A 19,060-nucleotide genomic window follows, 5' to 3' on the forward strand; every position below is an offset into this window, starting at 1 on the left:
GCCCTTTGACTGTAAATGGGCATGCTGTCGCGCACCGAATGGATTCCACAACTGGCGTATTGTTACAGACAGAAAAAGTGGCGGTATTTTACACCTGATAAGAAGTAGTGGCATTGACGTAGTTATTTACTTTCATGCATACTTAATGATAGGCACACTCCTATAACCCCAGGGCTTAACTTTCTCCAAAGCCTCAAGGGTTTCCAAGCTGAAAAATCTAATTTCCACGTGAACCTTTCAGGAACTAATTAATTCCATTCAGCTCGCTCCATTCTCCCCAACCTCATTAACACCTCTGTTTTTGGCGACGGTTTTCTATCCATTTGTTTGTGTAAGTGTTGATAATTTGAGTGGCTTAAAAAAAAACTGATGTCCTATTTAATTTCAACACTGACTATTCTTAGCCCAGCACAGGAAACGTGGAGAGATGGTGGTCCACTGCCGCTGCCGGCTTAACCACTTAAGACCCGGACCTTTAGGCAGCTAAAGGACCCGGACAGTTTTTGCGATTCGGCACTGCGTAGCTTTAACTGACAATTGTGCGGTCGTGCGACGTGGCTCCCAAACAAAATTGGCGTACTTTTTTTCCCACAAATAGAGCTTTCTTTTGGTGGTATTTGATCACCTCTGCGGTTTTTATTTTTTGCGCTATAAACAAAAATAGAGCGACAATTTTGAAAAAAAATCAATATTTTTTACTTTTTGCTATAATAAATATCCCTGAAAAATATATAAAATATTTTTTTTCCTCAGTTTAGGCCGATACGTATTCTTCTACCTATTTTTGGTAACAAAAATCGCAATAAGCGTTTATCGGTTGGTTTGCGCAAAATTTATAGCGTTTACAATATAGGTGATAGTTTTATTGCATTTTTATTCGTTTTTTTATTTACTACTAATGGCAGCGATCAGTGTTTTTTTTCATGACTGCGACATTATGGCGGACACTTCGGACAATTTTGACACATTTTTGGGACCATTGTCATTTTCACAGCAAAAAATGCATTTAAATTGCATTGTTTACTGTGAAAATGACAGTTGCAGTTTGGGAGTTAACCACAGGGGGCGCTGTAGGAGTTAGCGTTCACCTAGTGTGTGTTTACAACTGTAGGGGGGTGTAGCTGTAGGACTGACGTCATCGATTGAGTCTCCCTATAAAAGGGATGACTCAATCGATGCAGCCGCCACAGTGAAGCACGGGGAAGCTGTGTTTACATACGGCTCTCCCCGTTCTTCAGCTCCGGGGGGCGATCGCGACGGAGCGGCTATAAACGAATAGCCGCGCCGTCGTCCCGGATTGCTCCCCGCGGGGACCCGACCGCCGCAAGTCGCGGGGGGGGTCCCAATCGGACCCCCGACCCACGGAAAGGCGGGGACATACCTGTACGCCCATCTGCCTGTATGTGCCATTCTGTGGACGTACATATACATGCGGCGGTCGGGAAGTGGTTAAAAAAGCAAAATGGAAGGATGAGGTAAGTGAAGGAGGACTGCAAAAATTGTACCTTTACAACCCCTTTAACATTACTTTGACTTCCCATTTTCTGTACCCAGTACAGGTTTTCTTGAATGCGTTCAAGTGATAGAAATGTCAATTTTATTATTTTTTTTACGGATAAAAGAAAATGCAAAACTATTAAATACAACACAGAAAAATGAATTGCAACTGCTAAAAAATGCACATAACTGCAAGCAGTTCTTATTAATATGACAAGATTCATTTCTCATATTAGCTGGAAGATTATTATTTAGTCTTGCAGAAACTATTATCAATTCCAAAAGGTAGATAAAATGCGTAATTATTAGAACCAACATGTGCCGCACATTACGTGTATTGGGACATTGCGTTGGCGCTGGGACGTCCGCTCCCTTCAGGGCTTTATCATTGTCTTGTTTGGTGATGTACGCTGTTACTGGTGTGACAACACGTTTCACAGGGGCATCCTGCGACTATCTGCACCGGCTCTCCCTGGTGACTACAAATCTCACGCATCTACCAAATAGGATTTGCCCTAAAGAAGCAGAGAGATCTTGAACCTGTTAAAAAATAATCAGCATCCTGTGACTGCAAATCTCCTGGCTGCAGATGTTAATAACAGCGGTGCTTGTCGCTATAATACCACGGGGGTTGGAACTGGAGGGCAGGCTAGTACTTGACAACAGTAAATTAATAGACGCTGTGCTTCTAGAGCTATGGCAGGCAATACCGTTCATTGAAAACTTAAGGAGAACCTGTCAGCCTTTTAAACCTTTAGGACGGGTTTACGATCGGGAATGGAAGGGGCAGTAAAAAGGGGAGGTTAACATCGTATCCTCCACGGGTCAATCACCCTTACCGAGGTCACTCATCTGTATATGAAAAAATGGGCTCAACTATCATGCAGACCCATAGGTCCTCAATAATGGGACAGGATATGGTCCTCCATCTTTAAATCCTCCAGGTGTGTTGTTCCGAGAGAGACGTCAGTTATGGTCCTCATGTTTTGGTATAGGACCCCTGAACTTATCCATAAATATATTCCCTCGATCTCGACTAATATTCGGCGTTGTAACAAAGAGGTGGGGTCACTGTTCCATATTTTTTGTCCTGGCACTGGTGGGTGTGATACTGATTGGGTGGATGTTTTTTGGCGGGGTCCCCCTCCCAAAAACGAATTCCCCCTCCTAGTGCAAATCCTCTCCAGGGGTGCCAAACTCAATTTCATCGTGGGCCGCATCAGCATTATGATTGCCCTCAAAAGGGCCGGTTGTATCTGTAAGATTAGATGTCCAGCACGTCCCCTCACCTTAAAGCGGAGGTTCCGCCGATTTTTTATTTTAAAAGCCAGCAGCTACAAATACGGCAGCTGCTGACTTTTCAAAAACGGACACTTACCTGTCCAGCGCGCCCGCGATATCAGCAGCCGAGGCTGAGCAATCGATCGGTCCTCGGCGGCTTCCGCCGCCATCATCAGTAAGGAAATCAGGAATTAATGCCTTGCGGCTTCACTGCCCGATTCCCTACTACGCATGCGCGAGGATTGCGGCGCGCCGTTACTGGTCCCCACTCTCTCCTGGGAACAGTGTTTCCCAGAAGACAGCAGGGGGGGGCAGACGTGACAGGCTGGATTCCCCGCGGGGATCAGAATCCGGAAGTGGTGCAAATACCTGTCTCAGATATCTGCACCCCCCTCCCCCTGAAAGGTGCCAAATGTGACACACCGGAGGGGGGGAGGGATCCAAAAAGCGGAGGTTCACTTTTTGTGTGAACCTCCGCTTTAACTTCCGATGGTGGGTTGTCTCTTAACATCTAATATGAGTCCCCTCACTCTCTCTTACATCACAGTTTCCTTATGCTGATGCTGGGAAGAAGCTGGATGCATTGCTTAAAAGCAGAAAGTAAGAGTCTTGAGGAGGACCAGAGGAGGGCTGGAGCTCTCCTGCAGCTGCTGGAGAGGTGCAAGGGCCACATGAAATGGCCTGGAGGGCCGGATTCGGCCCACGGGCCTTGTGTTTGACACCTGTGCTCTACTCCTTCAATTTCCTTTCTGTGCACAAATCCCCCCCCCACTCCAAATCCCCCCTTCCAGCACAAAGTCTCCCCAGTCCTAGCATAATTCCCCCCAAATTTCCCCTACTAGTACAAATCCCCACAATCATCCCTGCTAGCACAAATCCCCCCCCCCCAAAAGAAATTCCCCCTCCTAGCACAAATCCTCTTCCCAAATCCCCTCAAACCACCAGCACACCTCCCCAAATTTCCCCTCCCAAAACAAGTCTTATCCCCTGCCGCCCCCAAATCCCCCCTCCCAACACAAATCCTCTTCTTCCAACCTCCTTGTGGTGCCCCCCCACCTCACATGATACCACAATGCCCAGGGCAGCTTTCCCTCTTCCCCACCCCTTGTGGCCCTGCCACCCAGTAAACACATAACTGGAGCTACGCCGCAAATGCCCCTGAAAACGCACGCACTGCGGAATGGGCTTTCAGGGGTTAAAATAGACAGTGAGCAGGCAACAGAACGCATCCACTGTGGATCGCTCCTCACAGGGCAATGCTACTGTTAACAAGCCCTTAAAGCTGAACTCTAGGTAGATATAAAAGACACATATTAGTGCCACTCTAATAATTAAAGAAGAATTAAATGTAAAAAAAAAAAAAACTGCTGATAAGTAGAATTTTTATAATAGAGACATTATTGGTCTCTTCTGCCATAAGCTATTGTCCTTGCCTGTCAGGGTTTGTCTACACTAAGCAGCGCACAAGCAACTCAGCGTACATTTATGGCATGAGCGTGACAATGTGACTCCTGGGTGCATGCATAGGAGTTGAGCCATCGCAGCTTAAAGAGTGACCAGCGTGAGCACTGACAGCGCAGCACTGAAGGGGATCATAAGCCCGATAAGTCTACAATAAAGTGCTAATAGGCTGCACATGCTAGCACATTATGGCTAAAAGCTCCTGGGGCCAAATGTTTTATTCTTCTTTGCGGAGGTTTAATTTTATTTTATTACATCCATAAAGCATAAGTTCACCTTTTGGCAGAAAAAAAGGAAAATTCACCATTTTTTTCAGAAAAAAATGGGCATTTATTATATTTCTTCTAGCAGAGGCCTGCAAAGCATTGCACCGATGATCACGGGTGCGATGGCAAGCTCCTGCAGACAAACCCTGGAGCTTTCAGCCACTTGCCGACCACGGTAGCACTTTTACTACAGGTGGGCTCTATTGCGCAAAACAATGTACCAGAATGTCATTTCATGCAATAGACACTGGGGGGTGCGTGTGCCGCCGAATGCGCGGTCGCGCACTGATTGGACACAGGGGATGCCGATCAGTGGGTCGGGTGGACCTAATGTCCGCTGGCCACCCGTGATCATTCCCCAGAGAGGCATAAAGGCAATCTGCCTATGTAAACAACGCAGATCGCTGTTCTGACAGGGAAGAAGATAGAGATCTTGGCCCGGATTTAGATACAAGATACGACGGCGTATCTCCTGATACGCCGTCGTATCTCTGAGTCCGGCCGTCGTATCTATGCACCTGATTCATAGAATCAGGTTACGCATAGATATCCCTAGGATCCGACAGGTGTAAGTGTCTTAGACGTAGTATCTTAGGCTGCAATTTCACGCTGGCCGCTAGGTGGTGCTTCGATTCAGAAACGAACGACCGCCCGTTTTTTTTTACGCCGCTTGCGTTCGGCTTTTTCCGGCGTAAAGTTACCCCTGCTATATGAGGGGTATGTGCGGCGTATCCTATGTTAAGTATGGCCGTCGTTCCCGCGCCAAGTTTTGAAATTTTTACGTCGTTTGCGTAAGTCGTTCGCGAATACGGCTGGACGTAATTTACATTTACGTCGAAAGCATGCCGATTTGCCGACGTCATTTGGAGCATGCGCACTGGGGGATTTACGCTACGCCGCCGCAACTTTACATCACTGGGCCCCGCCCCTCTGCGCGCCGCGTCACTGGTTGTGATTGACAGCAGTGCCAGCCAATGGCTGCGCTGCTCTCAATCCATCCGCTCTAGCCAATCAGCGGCTAGGCTTAGCGGCGAAGAGGATCTCGGGACCGAGCGCAGGACTTTCGAGGGGTCAGGTAAGTAAAACGGGGGCTGGGGGGGCGGCATCATCAGATGTTTTTTCACCTTTTCCTTTAAGTTTTATCGCCAGCTTGCTTTGAAACATTCTACTCATTTCTAAAACCAGAGGCACAGTCTGCACAGAGATGTGATAATTTAACGGGAAATAGAGTCATTTACTTACCCATCCGCGTCTTGAAAATTTACATTCACTCTCTTTGCAGAACCCAGGAGCTCTGTGACAATGAGAAAGAGAAAAGATACGATTGAGAACAGCTGTATCGCTCAATTAGTGATTCATCACACAGCCTCTGATACAGAACACCTGCACAGCAACCACAAAAGAATGGCATTCTATTATACCAGTATATATTTACTTAGAGCTTCTAAGTTGCTAAGACGGAGAAAATAATAATAAAACTACCGGAACAAAAAAAAAAAAAAGTAAATACACAGCTAAATAGGTGGGCAACGAGTATGTGTACACCTCCTACAGACCACAGTCTATATACAGTATTTTATCTGCCTGCCGCAATACCACCTGTGCCCAACGGCTGGCACTAGACAGCACTTTCTTTCTCCCTATTAATAAGAACAGATGGTTTTTGTAGAAGCAACCATTAGTGTGTGTTATTACGTGTGTAATGTGGACTGCGAAGGAAGAAATAATAATTGAGTTGCCGCAACTAATAAAGGGTTAGCAAGTATAAAAACACCTAAACATTGTTTTCAATGTAGAGTACCGAAACGCACTGATGGTTCGCAGATGTACATGCGTTTGGGTACCATTCGAAACTGAAGGCGCTGCAACACATGGCACTGAGAGCTGTGTGGTACCTTGCATTGAATTTGGAGTCTGCCGACAGGCATTGTCATTGGTTGTTCCTTGGCTTTCGTGTTCATCCTTCGACTTCATATCTAGTGGGTCAGGAAAGTCCATTTTCCCAGTCTATAAACTTGCCCTAGGTCAATGATCCAATCAGCAGTGAAACCGGCATAAGCCCAGGAGCCTACCCCTTCTCAAACACCTTGGGAATGACAGGTTTTCTTTAACAAGCATGACCTCACCCAACCTGGTCCCTTTTTGCTATAGTACGCTAGAAGAAAGTTCAAAGGGCTTTATTTCAGCTGGAACACAGGGACTTCTGTTACCTCCAGCACTGAATGTATGTAATGGCAAGAGGTGTGGGGTGTGCTGGGTTGGGGGGGGGGGGTGGGGGTCTATTGTCACTGGTGGGGATCTGTTTTTGTGTAAGGGTCTATTGTTGCTGGTGGGGGGGTCTATTGTCACTGGTGGGAATCTGTTTTTGTGTAAGGGTCTATTGTTGCTGGTGGGGGGTCTATTGTTTCTGGGGGGCTTATGTTACTGGGAGGGATCTACTGTTGATATAGAGGTCTATTGGCATTGGCCGTTGGGAGATCTGTTGTTGCTGCTGGGGGATGTTTAATGTTGCTGGGGGTGGTATTTTGTTGTAGGTGGTTCTTTGTTGCTGTGTGGGGGGACTATTGTTGCAAGGGTGGGGTCTATTATAGCAAGGTTGGGGTCTATTGTTGCTAGGTAGGGTATTGTTGTTGGGGGGGGTTCATTGTTGCTGGGGAAGTCTATTGTTGTGTGAGGGATCTATATCCACTTTAAGGACCCAGAGGTGCCCATGTAAAACAAGGCATTACTTCTTTATTCTTTCTATTTAACGCATGTAATTAGACAGGCCCAGTTTAATGAAGTGCCCCTAGTACTCAAAGAGGAAACCTGAAGGGCCACACATTGAACAGCTCAGGGCCCAGAGGTGCCCATGTAAAATAAGACATTGGGCCAGATTCTCGTAGATTTGAGGCGGGCGTAGCGTAAGCCATTTACACTATGCCGCCCCAACTTACAGGAGCAAGTGCTGTATTCCCCAAACACTTAAAATAGCCCAGTGCGCATGCTCCAGTTCTCGACGGAAAACGTCAATGACGCCGACGTGAGCGTCATTGACGTAAAGTCGTATTCAAGAACGACTTAGGAAAACGATGTAACCGACGGAAAAAGCCGCCGCGGACCCGACGCCATACTTAACACGGCATACGGCGGACTGGCGTAAGGTTACCCCTCATATAGCAGGGGTAACCTTACGCTTACGGGAACGACGTACGCGACGCAAATTCGTTCGGGAATCGGCGTATCAGGCTCATTTGCATAGTCAAATGAGACCTGAACGTAAACGCCACCTAGCGGCTGGCGTCGCATTACATCTAAGATCCGACGGTGTAAGTGACTTACACCTGTCGGATCTTGGCCGTATCTATGCGAAAATGATTCTAGGAATCACTCGCATAGATACCCGGGGCCAAAAACAGAGATACGACGGTGTTTCCTGAGTTACACCATCGTAACTCTTTTGAGAATCTGGCCCTACTTCTTCATTCGTTCTACTTAACATCCGTGATTAGACAGGCCCAGTTTAATGAGGTGCTCAAAAAAATAAGTAATTATTTCTGTATTCTTTTTACTTAACACTCATGATTACACAAGCCTCAGATAATTAAGGGGCTCTTTATTTTTCATTAACGTGATAGCTACGTCGTTTCCTGCAAAAGCTCTGTCCTCACTAAAGTTCTTACTGGATTGAGTTAGCCACGGAAATTAGAAATCCTTTTAATTTTAAGGATTTCTATTCAGACAACGTACATCTATAACTTTTGTTGTTAGAATTTTAACAGACTCCTAACGCTAATGTCCGGTGAGCTGTAGATCAAAAAATAAATTCCAGGGGTTTCCCAAGATCTCAAACTTTTTTCAAGGGTTCCTCCAGGTAAGGGGGAGGGGATTACCGCTCCAGGTGGGGGGTATATGGAAATAAAAAACTCTCCTCAGGGTTGAAGCAGCAGGTGCAGGCTATGCATTTAGCAATTAGGTAAGGGAAAGTTCTGGACAGCCGCACTCCAAAAAATAGCCTTTATTGTAAAAAGATATCAAATACAAGCCACAGCAGAATACAGGACAGAAGAGTTGACGCATTTCACACTTTCAACAGTGCTTAACCACTTGCCGCCTGCCAATGACAGATTGACGTTGGCAAAGTGGTTGTAGAATCCTGACCGGACGTCATATGACGTCCAGGGGGCACGCATCGCGGCGATCGTTGTTGCGGGGTGTCAGTCTGACACCCCGCAACACCGATCTCGGTAAAGAGTCTCTCACGGAGACTCTTTACCACATGATCAGCCGTGTCCAATCACGGCTGATCACGATGTAAAAAGGAAGAGCCGTTGACGGCTCTTCCTCACTCGCGTCTGACAGACGCGAGTAGAGAAGGGCCAAACGGCTGCTATTCTGACAGGGGGGGTTCACGCTGATTGTTTATCAGCGCAGCCCCCCCTCGGATCGCCACCCTGGACCACCAGGGAAGGGCAAACTGAAAAAAATGCCCCCCCAAAAAAAAAAAAATGCTAAAAAAAAGCTAAAAAAAAGCTGAAAAAAAACCCATAAAAAAAAAAAAGATGCCAATCAGTGCCCAAAAATGGGCACTGACTGGCAACATAGGTGCCGCCCCACAGTGTCCATCAGTGCCACCCCACAGTGTCCATCAGTGCCACCCCACAGTGCCCATCCATGCCCAGTGCCCACCTATCAGTGCCCATCTGTGCCACCCATAAGTATCCATCAGTGCCACCCATAAGTGCCACCCATGAGTGCCCATCTGTGCCACCTATGAGTGCCCAGTGCCGCCCATGAGTGCCCATCAGTGCCGCCCATGAGTGCCCATCAGTGCCGCCCATGAGTGCCCATCAGTGCCGCCTATGTGTGCCCATCAGTGCCGCCTATGTGTGCCCATCAGTGCCGCATACCAGCGCCGCCAATCAGTGCCACCTTATCTGTGCCCGTCAGTACTACCTCATCGATGTCCATCAGTGCCATCTCATCAGTGCCGCCATATCAGTGCCCGTAATTGAAAGAGAAAACTTACTTATTTACAAAAAAATTAACAGAAAAAAATAAAAACGTAATTTTTTTTCAAAATTTTTTGTCTTTTTTTAGTTGTTGCGCAAAAAAAAAAATCGCAGAGGTGATCAAATACCACCAAAAGAAAGCTCTATTTGTGGGGAAAAAAGGACGCCAATTTTGTTTGGGTACAATGTAGCATGACCGCGCAATTGCCATTCAAAGTGCGACAGTGCTGAAAGCTGAAAATTGGCTTGGGCGGGAAGGTACGTAAGTGCCCGGTATGGAAGTGGTTAATCATAGCTCATGACCTACGATTAAAGTGGATGTAAAGCCACTCTCATCCATTCTAAACTACTGCCATAGTGCTGATCTATACGGATATAGATGCCTCCTGCATGTATCCTTACCTGTCAAATGTCTCCCCTCTGTCTGTTATAAGAACTGAAAAACTGCAGATTCTGTGGGTGGGTCTGTTGTCTGGAGCTCGGTGGGTGGAGTCGTGATGTCAGTAGACTCCCCGCCCACCTCTACACTCCTCTTGTCAACATGCATTTTTTCCTGTGTATTCCTTACACTAAATTCTGCTATGATCACTAACATCCAGTCAAAACCCAGAAAAGTAACCACATGACTTCAGAAAAGGAGTGGGGGGTGGGAATCAAAAAATAATGCCTGTCTCCAGGCTAGTGCATGAGATATGTAAATCACTCACAGCAAGGGGGCGGAACGGACTAAGGTTTTTCTCTGTAAGTCCGTTTTATTTCACTGAACAATAAAAGAGGATTGCTCAGAGCTGGATTAACTGTGTGGTAAGACTAGGCACAGATAGGAAATCTTATACTGTACATTGTGACATCAAAAAAATATATAAAACATTTCGGGTTTACATCTACTTTAAGCGCCGTTTTAAGTGTGAAACTCGTCAGCTCTTCTGTCCTGTATTCTGCTGTGGCTTGTATTTGATATCTTTTTACAATAATGGCTATTTTTTGGAGTGCGGCTGTCCAGAACTTTCCCTTACCAAGTTCCCCCAGTTTAAAAAAGCCTGCTTTATACACAGACTGAGGGGGACAGGGCTAAATTATTTGCGAGAAGAAGTAAAGGATCAAGAGAACCATCCACAATATACCTTGTGGGCCTCACTAGACATTTCCTAGACGTCAAGAATAGTATTTTGCCAAGTCTGGCCCAGATCCACAAAGCACTTACGCCGACGTATCTCGAGATACGCCGTGTAAGTGTAACTATGCGCTGTTGTATCTATGCGCCGTGCCCACAAGCTGAGATACGCCTAAAAATCGGCTTCCTACGACCGACGTAACTTGCCTACGCCGTCGTATCGTGGGCGCATTTTTACGCTGGGCGCATTTCCCGCTCCTATTGATTTTCTATGCACATATGCAAATGAGGGAGATACGCCGATTCACGAACGTACTTGCGCCCGGCGCATAATATACGCGGTTTGCGTAAGTCGTTCGTCTGGCGTAAAGTTATTCCCCATATATGAGGCGCAACTCATGCTAAGGTATGGACCAGGGAACACAGCCATCGTATTTTACGTTGTTTACGTAGTACGTGAATAGGGCTCGGCGTAGGTTACGTTCACGTCGTAGGCAGTGATCCGTCGTATCTTAGGGAGTAGTATTCTGAGCATGCGCACTGCGATACGTCCATGGGACGGCGCATGCGCCGTTCGTTTTAAGTACTTGTATGGCACCCCTCCCATCATTTGCATGGGGTCATGCCTCATTAGAATGGCTCACGCCCACTTCCACCTACGACGGCTTACGCCGAGGGAACCCAGCGCAGTTTGAGAGGCAAGTTCTTTGAGAATTCGGTGCTTGCCTCTCTGCGCGACGTCGGCGTAGCGTATATTAGATACGCTACGCCGGCATAAATATGCGCCAATGTATGTGAATCCGGGCCAATGTGTTTAAATGCTCTTTCGGTACCAAGGCTTATACACGTATCCATTAATTTTTATATTGGAAAAATGCAAAGGAAACAAAAAAAATATGTGGGTTAGGGTTTCCTATTTAAAAAAATACCAAACTACAGTATGGCAAACGTACAGTCTCCTTCTCATTACGAGCCGACATAAGGACTAAGAAAATGTGGAAAGTTTCAGCTAAATGGTGATCAGCATCTAGATGACAAGATGAAGTCGTGACACGCATCTCTTCACATTCATCTCTTGTAGATCAGAGTGACACATACACTGGAAGAAATATGGCTCAGCCAGCTTGCATAAGAGACACACGAGGCCCCCAAGATGGGGGAGGGGGAGGGGGGAAGTGTCTGTGTTGCCCATATCAACCAACTACACAAGCTAAAAACTGAGAAGGACATGGCTAAAGTATGTCAACCTCTGTCCTTCTACTAACCCTTAAAATAATAACAGACTGCGCAACGTGGGTTTAAATGGCCAAAGGAGCCTGTGACGAACCCTCGTCCTCAACAGGACTATGTCCACCGTCAATGCTTCCTCTGTCCCGAACCAGAACTATCCAAGACTCTTTAGCCCCCCCAGTCACCAGCCGTACTTCAGTGTAGGGTAAAAACCAGCAGACTAATTTTATTCAAGCACATGTTACAACAGATAACTAACTCAGAGACACTCCCCCCACCCCTGGATTCAAACTGTCCAATGACAATAGACACACAGATCAGGTGTATTCAAACTTCTCATCAGTAAACAGTCTTATCAACAGGGGGGCTGCTGGAGGAATCCCCCTCCCTCTCTCCTCACAGCAAACACACTTACCCATCCCATAATATTTGAGGCAGACAGCCACAATAGAACAATAGAATACAGTCACACCCCAAACGATCACAGCAAAGAGTACACAATAAAATGAGACAATATAAATATATGTGTCACTACCCCCGAAAGAGCTGCTGGTTTGTTTTGGGTGACACGTTACCTCTATTCCTTCGCCGTCTAGAGTATACGATCAGAGTTGAGAAGAGCTGCAATGTCCACACTTTAGGTTTCTTTTTCTCTGCTTTATTACCCAACAGGGTAAAAGAATAAAAGTAGTAGTTGTCCTTCGATGAAGTTCAAGGCCTCTCCTGAGATACCAGCCTCGTGCTCGGTGCTCTCCAAGACAGGTTCTTCATCGGGTGGCTTCCTCCCTTAGGACGGACAGCACAGGACCACTTTGCAACTGTAAACCCAGTCAGACTACCAGGCCTACATAGTAGATCACAACCCCGGACCAACGTGGTCCCGGAGCCAGGAACACTTGAACACGCACCCCCGGCCATGAGGCCATATATATACACACACACACACAATAGTGTTTGTAAAGGGAAGTCCCTCTAACTGCTGAAAGAAGTTATTGGAAACATGGGGGAAGTCTGATGAGAGGTGCCCAACTAGGATCTGAGCATAACAGTTTTTAGATAGTTAACATGAGAGAAAGGAAAACAGAAATAGGAGGAAGAGGGGTAAAAGGGTAGCACATGTATTTTGCACAATTTGCCTCTCCTACTTCTAATAACTAATTTTAATTGGCTAAAACAAAAAATGCTCAAGCCTGAAGTTGGTCAAAAAAATATGCATACAAACATATATGAGTATCTCGACATACGCCGCGTAAGTGTAACTATGCGCCGTCGTATCTGTGCGCCGTGCCCACAAAACTAGATACGCCTGAAAATAGACTTCCTACGACCGACGTAACTTGCCTATGCCGTCGTATCGTGGGCGCATATTTACGCCGGGAGCATTTGCCGCTCCCATAGAATTTCTATGCACATATGCAAATGAGGGAGCTACGTCGAATCACAAACGTAGTTGTGCCCGGCGCATCATATACGCGGTTTGCATAAGTCGTACGTCCGGCGTAAAGTTATTCCCCATATAGGTGGTGCAACTCATGCAAAGGTATGGACCAGGGAACACAAGCCGTCGTATCTTTTATCATTTACGTTGTACGTGAATATGACTAGGCGTAGGTTACGTTCACGTCGTAGGCAGTGAGTCAACGTATCTTAGGCAGTTGTCTCGACGTGATTCTGAGCATGCGCACTGGGATGCGGCCACGGGACGGCGCATGTGCCGTTAATTTTAAGTACTTCTATGGCGCTTGACCCATCATTTGCATGGGGTCACGCCTCATTAGCATGGCTCACGCCCACTTCCACCTACACTGGCTTACGCCGAGGAAACCCAGCGTATCTTTACCAGCGAGTGGGAGCGAGTGCTTTGTGAATCCAGTGCTTACCTCTGTGCGCTGCGCCGGCGTAGCGTAAAAGAGATACGCTACGGCGGCATAAATATGCGCCAATGTCTGTGAATCCGGGCCTATGTGTGTACCAGGCTTTAGTATAACTTATCTGCAGCAGAGAAAGATCACTTGCCAGACAGGGCTGTACTAAATCTCAAGACTGAATGGGCAGAAATACAAACCCTGCCAGTATAATATGGCTGGCAGGTTCTTTTTGATGTATATTAGTCTATCGGCGTAATTCATATACTGGGGTAGATTCAGGTAGCAATTGCGTCTGCGTAACCATAGTTACGCAGCGCAATTGCTTACTTGCGCCGGCGTTTCGAATGCTCCTGATTCAGGAACCTCGATACGCCGACTGCAGCCTAAGATATGACTGGCATAAGGCTCTTACGCCAGTCATATCGTAGGCTGCATTCTTACGATGGCCGCTAGGGGGCATTCCCGTAGTGGTCAGCGTATAGTATGCAAATTGCATACTAACGCCGATTCACTACCCTACGCGAGCCCTGCGTACGCAGTTTACGTCGTTTCCGTTCATCGGGTTTCGCGTAAGGCTGCTCCTGCTATTAGCAGGGGCAGCCAATGCTACGTATACCCGTCGTTCCCGCGTCGCGAGGTTTAAATTTTACGTTGTTTGCGTAAGTTAATCGTGAATGGCGCTGGACGCCATTTACGTTCACTTTGAAGCAAATGACGTCCTTGCGACGTCATTTGCCGCAATGCACGTCGGGAAAGTTTCCCGATGGAGCATGCGCACTACGTTCGGCGCGGGAACGCGCCTAATTTAAATGATCCACGCCCCCTACGGGATCATTTAAATTACGCGCCCTTACGCCGGGCATTTTTGAGGAGCGCCCACGCAAATTACGTGGCTACTGCTTCGTGAATGAAGCGTAGCGCAGATAATTTGCGGGGGCGCAGGGCAAAAACGGTACGCTGCGCCTCCGTAAGGAGTGTGCAGCGGTACCTGAATCTAGCCCACTGTATCTAACGCCGGAACTTTCACACAATGGAGTACTTCTGTTTCTGAAAACATTCCACTTGTTAACACTTATATAGAAACGTCTAAGGCCTCGTACACACGACAGAGTTTCTCGGCAGAATTCGCCGAGAAACTCGGTCAAAACCCGGATTCTGCCGAGAATCTCTGTCGTGTGTACACTTTTGGCTCGATGGAGCCGCCGAGGAACTCGACGAGAAAATAGAGAACATGTTCTCTATTTTCTCGTTGTCCTCGTTCTTCTATGGGAGAAGCCGGCCCGCCGAGCTCCTCGGCGGCTTCATCCCAAAACTCGACGAGGAACTCGACGTGCCAAGCACGTCGAGTTCCTCTGTCGTGTGTACGGGGCCTAACATGGCAACTAAATCACACTCATTATTGAATGTTCAATCCTACTACCAAACAGCTCTTAACGGAGAGACACTGGGTCTCTGAGTGACACCGTGTGACGCACACACGTCTCTCTCAGCATGTGCTTTGATTATAAAGATCGGGCCGATGATGGATCACGTTCCTGCTACATGGAAGCCTTCCTCCCTGGAAAATTCACGCAACATACCTCATTAAAGGAACGGTATCAAAAACATATGCTATTATATGAAAGGGAAATTGATCGGCCGCCTACTCCCCTTTGATTTGCTGCTTTTATAAATCTGGCACCAGGAAATATTTGCCTGGGGTAATGTACTCATGTGGGTGCGCCTGTCACTTTAGGCAGCCATTTCTGAGCAGAAGATGTGATGTACTAGTCAACCTTACAAACAGGGCTGCACATTTAAAGAGCCACGCCAGGTGGTAAGATGAACCAATGAGGTGCTTATGCCAGGGGTTGACAAATTTGCTTGGAATCTAGGAGCCAGCTAAAAAAGTTAGGAGCCAGAAAACATGCAAAACATGCAACCTGTAGATTTTTTTTAAACATCGCCTATGAAGATTATAAAGGGTAAAGGTTTGTCGGCATTCCACGAGCGGACGCAATTTTGAAGCGTGACATGTTGGGTATGAATTTACTCGGCGTAACATTATCTTTCATAATATAAAAAAAAATGGGGATAACTTTACTGTTGTCTTATTTTTTATTTAAAAAAAGTGTAATTTTTTAACAAAAAAAGTGCGCTTGTAAGACCGCTGCGCAAATACGGCGTGACAGAAAGTATTGAAACGATCGCCATTTTATTCTCTAGGGTGTTAGGATAAAAAATATATATAATGTTTGGGGGTTCTAATTAGAGGGAAGAAGATGGCAGTGAAAATAGTGAAAAATAACATTAGAATTGCTGTATAACTTGTAATGCTTAACTTGTAATACCAACGGCCACCACCAGATGGCGCCAGCTTACACATCTGGTGGTAATAACTTGTAATACCAACGGCTCACCACCAGATGGCGCCAAGCCAAGTCGCCAGGACCCTATTTCTAGTCGCCATGGCGACCTGGCAACCGGGATTTGTCGAGCCCTGGCTTGTGCCATTGAAGGAATTTTATAAATTGTCATATCTTGTTCCAAGGAAAGGGGTAGGGCTGCAGTGAGATGAGAGAGAGAGTTGTGCTGGAACCCCCGATCAGAGTTTTCACAGATGAAGATAACAGCAAATGTATGGGGTTTGGCAAGCAAGCCCAGATAAAGATTGGAGATACTTGGCAGCAGGGGTGTGCCGGTAATGAGACAGTACCGCTGCTTAGTAATATTACATACAGTATACAGTACATATACAGGGAAGCATTACTGAGCTTGTTGCTAGGATGTAGGCAACCAGGCTGCGGAGCATCATAACAGTCAGTGGCATCCTAGCAACCAGTGATGCTCAGCCGTTCAGCATCAATGGTTGCTAGGACACTGGCAGCAAGGTCACAGTATCATTAGTTGCTATATCAGCTTTCTAGCAACCAGAAGGGTGAGGGGCAGCTAAAATGAGGTGGAACCTGGAGTTTTTATGGGACACAGAATAGCAGGAACACAAAAAACATTCAGAAGCTGGTACAATCTCCAGCAGGCTTCCCCATTACCCATAAACAAACCGCTAAAAGAGAAGCAGAAATGTTGTTTGGTAAATTGTGGGTGGCAATGTGGATGTGTAAGGGTACTAAGAACAGTAGGACTCTAGGACCCAGCATCTGTCAGGGCAGGAGAAGGGCTCTAGGACCCAGCATGTCTGCCATCACATCACATGGACATTTATAAGGAAGCCAGCCCTTGGTTGAAGTGCTGTTTGATCTTCAGCTGTTACCATGGTTCCCGTTTTTCCTGTGATTCTTGTTAACTGACATGGTTTGTTCCTGACCCATCTCCTGCCCGCCTATTGACCTTGACCTCGGCTTGTGTAACCAATCTCCTCGGCCAGCTACCCATCTTGACCTTGGCTCACACCTGACCTCGTCTCCTCTGATACCCACCTGGCACTGAACCTTGGCTTGTACTGATTACTTTCTGTCTCAGTGACCCCAGGTAGCTGCTACATGTCTCGGGCGCCACCTGCCTGCAGCAGCCTCGCAGCACATCAACGGTGTTCCTGAGCCTTTTCTACAAGCAACTCTGCAGACGACCTGTGCTACTTTGGGCCTGACTCCTCCTGTCTCAACTCCAGGGGAGTCTGGAACTTAGCTGCAAGGGAAGCCCTCTCTCCATTGGCCTCCAGCACTTTGGTACCTGATAGGATGTCTCCTGGAGTTCATACCGGTTTCTTAATGTTTGGGTGGAAAGGGGGGTTTAAAAATGTCCACCTCCTAGAGCAATTAACCTAGGCATGCTCCAGCTTGGCAGACATCTTAAATGTAACAATCAGATACCAAATAGAAATTCAACAAGATCTGGCATCCTTTCATAGAATCTAGGAGTCCAGTGGGAGGAGTCACCCTGGGTTCTTGTGTTTTTTTATTACTCTCTTTTATAGTTCCTGACTTCTATCAGTCCACCTTATGCCTAGTACACACGATAGGATTTATCCGCGGATACGGTCCTCCGCGGATAAATCCTCTGAGGATTTTGATGCGATGGAGTGTACACACCATCGGATCGAAATCCGCGCCGAATTCCCATCGCGATGACGTGTCGCGCCGTCGCCGCGATGATGACGCGGCGACGTGCGCGACGCTGTCATATAAGGAATTCCACGCATGCGTCGAATCATTACGACGCATGCGAGGGATGGGTTCGGACGGATCGATCCGGTGAGTCTGTACAGACCACCGGATCGATCCGCTGAAGCCGATTCCAGCGGATAGATTTCTTAGAATGCTAAGAAATTTTTATCCGCTGGAAATCGGTCGGCCCGAAATATATCCGCGGATAAATATCCGCTGGATCGTACACACCAGCGGATCTATCCACTGAAACCGATCAGCGGATCAATTTCAGCGGATCGATCCTCTCGTGTGTACGGGGCCTTAGAGTTTGGTTTTTAACCACCCACCTTTGGGAGTTCCAATCCCTCCTCCCATAGGTTTCTCCATAATATAAATTAAATTAGACTTCCCAGAGAGAACAGGCCCCCAATGGCTAACCTTGTTCTGAAAACTACTTACCTAGCTGCTCTGCTGACTTACTGGCTTATTACTTTTTCAGTCACTGACATACTTCCTCCACCTAGACTTCAGGGTAATCTTGAAGGCTCACACCATAAAATCTGAGGGCTGGTTTACTCCAGCCAGTGTATTTCAGCACAGAAGCTGGTGTGCGGTGTGTGATCTGGCTGAGATCAACACAGTGATGATGTGCTGAGCCTGGTAGATTACACGGTTTCCTTTTTTTTTTAAACAGACATCTCATAAAGTTCAATTGTCATCCACGCAGTGTTCGGCAATGGATTGCACTGCACTGAAAAAAAGTACCTGTACTGCATGCATACTTTTTTCATTGCATAATGCCCGCATACAACTACAACCGCAACGCAGTGGTGTGAAGCGTGCACATAGGAGGCAAGGCATTTTGCCTTGTCCATGTGGTGGCATTGCGCTGGATTAGCTGCCCACGCAGTCCCACCACATCCGGTGTGAACCAGCCATGAGTGAAAAGGAAAAACACATATATAACTGCAGGTGGCACACGTGTAGAAATAAATGTTTGTTGTTATGGAAACAGGTGTCCCCACTGGAAGATTTCCCCCTCTATTGCTGCTGTGATGGCAACTCAAAATGTTTGCTGTTCCCCTTACTTTCCTGGTGACACAGATAATCAGAACAATTGGACTGAGTGAATCTCCCAAATGGGCACACGGACAGCAATAAAAACCTTGCTTAGGGACAGGTTGTACAGAAAGAGAAGGCCAAAAGCAGAATGTATAAAGTTCTTCTATGATGCAGGGTTGTCCATATATTTACCATCCAACGGCAT

At 46.8% G+C, this 19,060-nt stretch overlaps 1 protein-coding gene across 1 annotated transcript in view; it reads right to left on the bottom strand.

Moving 5' to 3' along the window:
- CASKIN1 (CASK interacting protein 1) overlaps positions 1 to 19,060 on the bottom strand; it is a 258,277-nt gene that overhangs the window by 96,954 nt on the left and 142,263 nt on the right. Inside the window, exon 2 of the mRNA XM_040356493.1 lies at positions 5,748 to 5,799. Within this exon, the coding sequence (XP_040212427.1) occupies positions 5,748 to 5,799 (52 nt within the window). The remainder of the gene's footprint in view (positions 1 to 5,747; positions 5,800 to 19,060) is intronic.

Source organism: Rana temporaria, chromosome 6 (assembly GCF_905171775.1).
Source record: "Rana temporaria chromosome 6, aRanTem1.1, whole genome shotgun sequence".
NCBI classification, from domain to species: domain Eukaryota; kingdom Metazoa; phylum Chordata; class Amphibia; order Anura; family Ranidae; genus Rana; species Rana temporaria.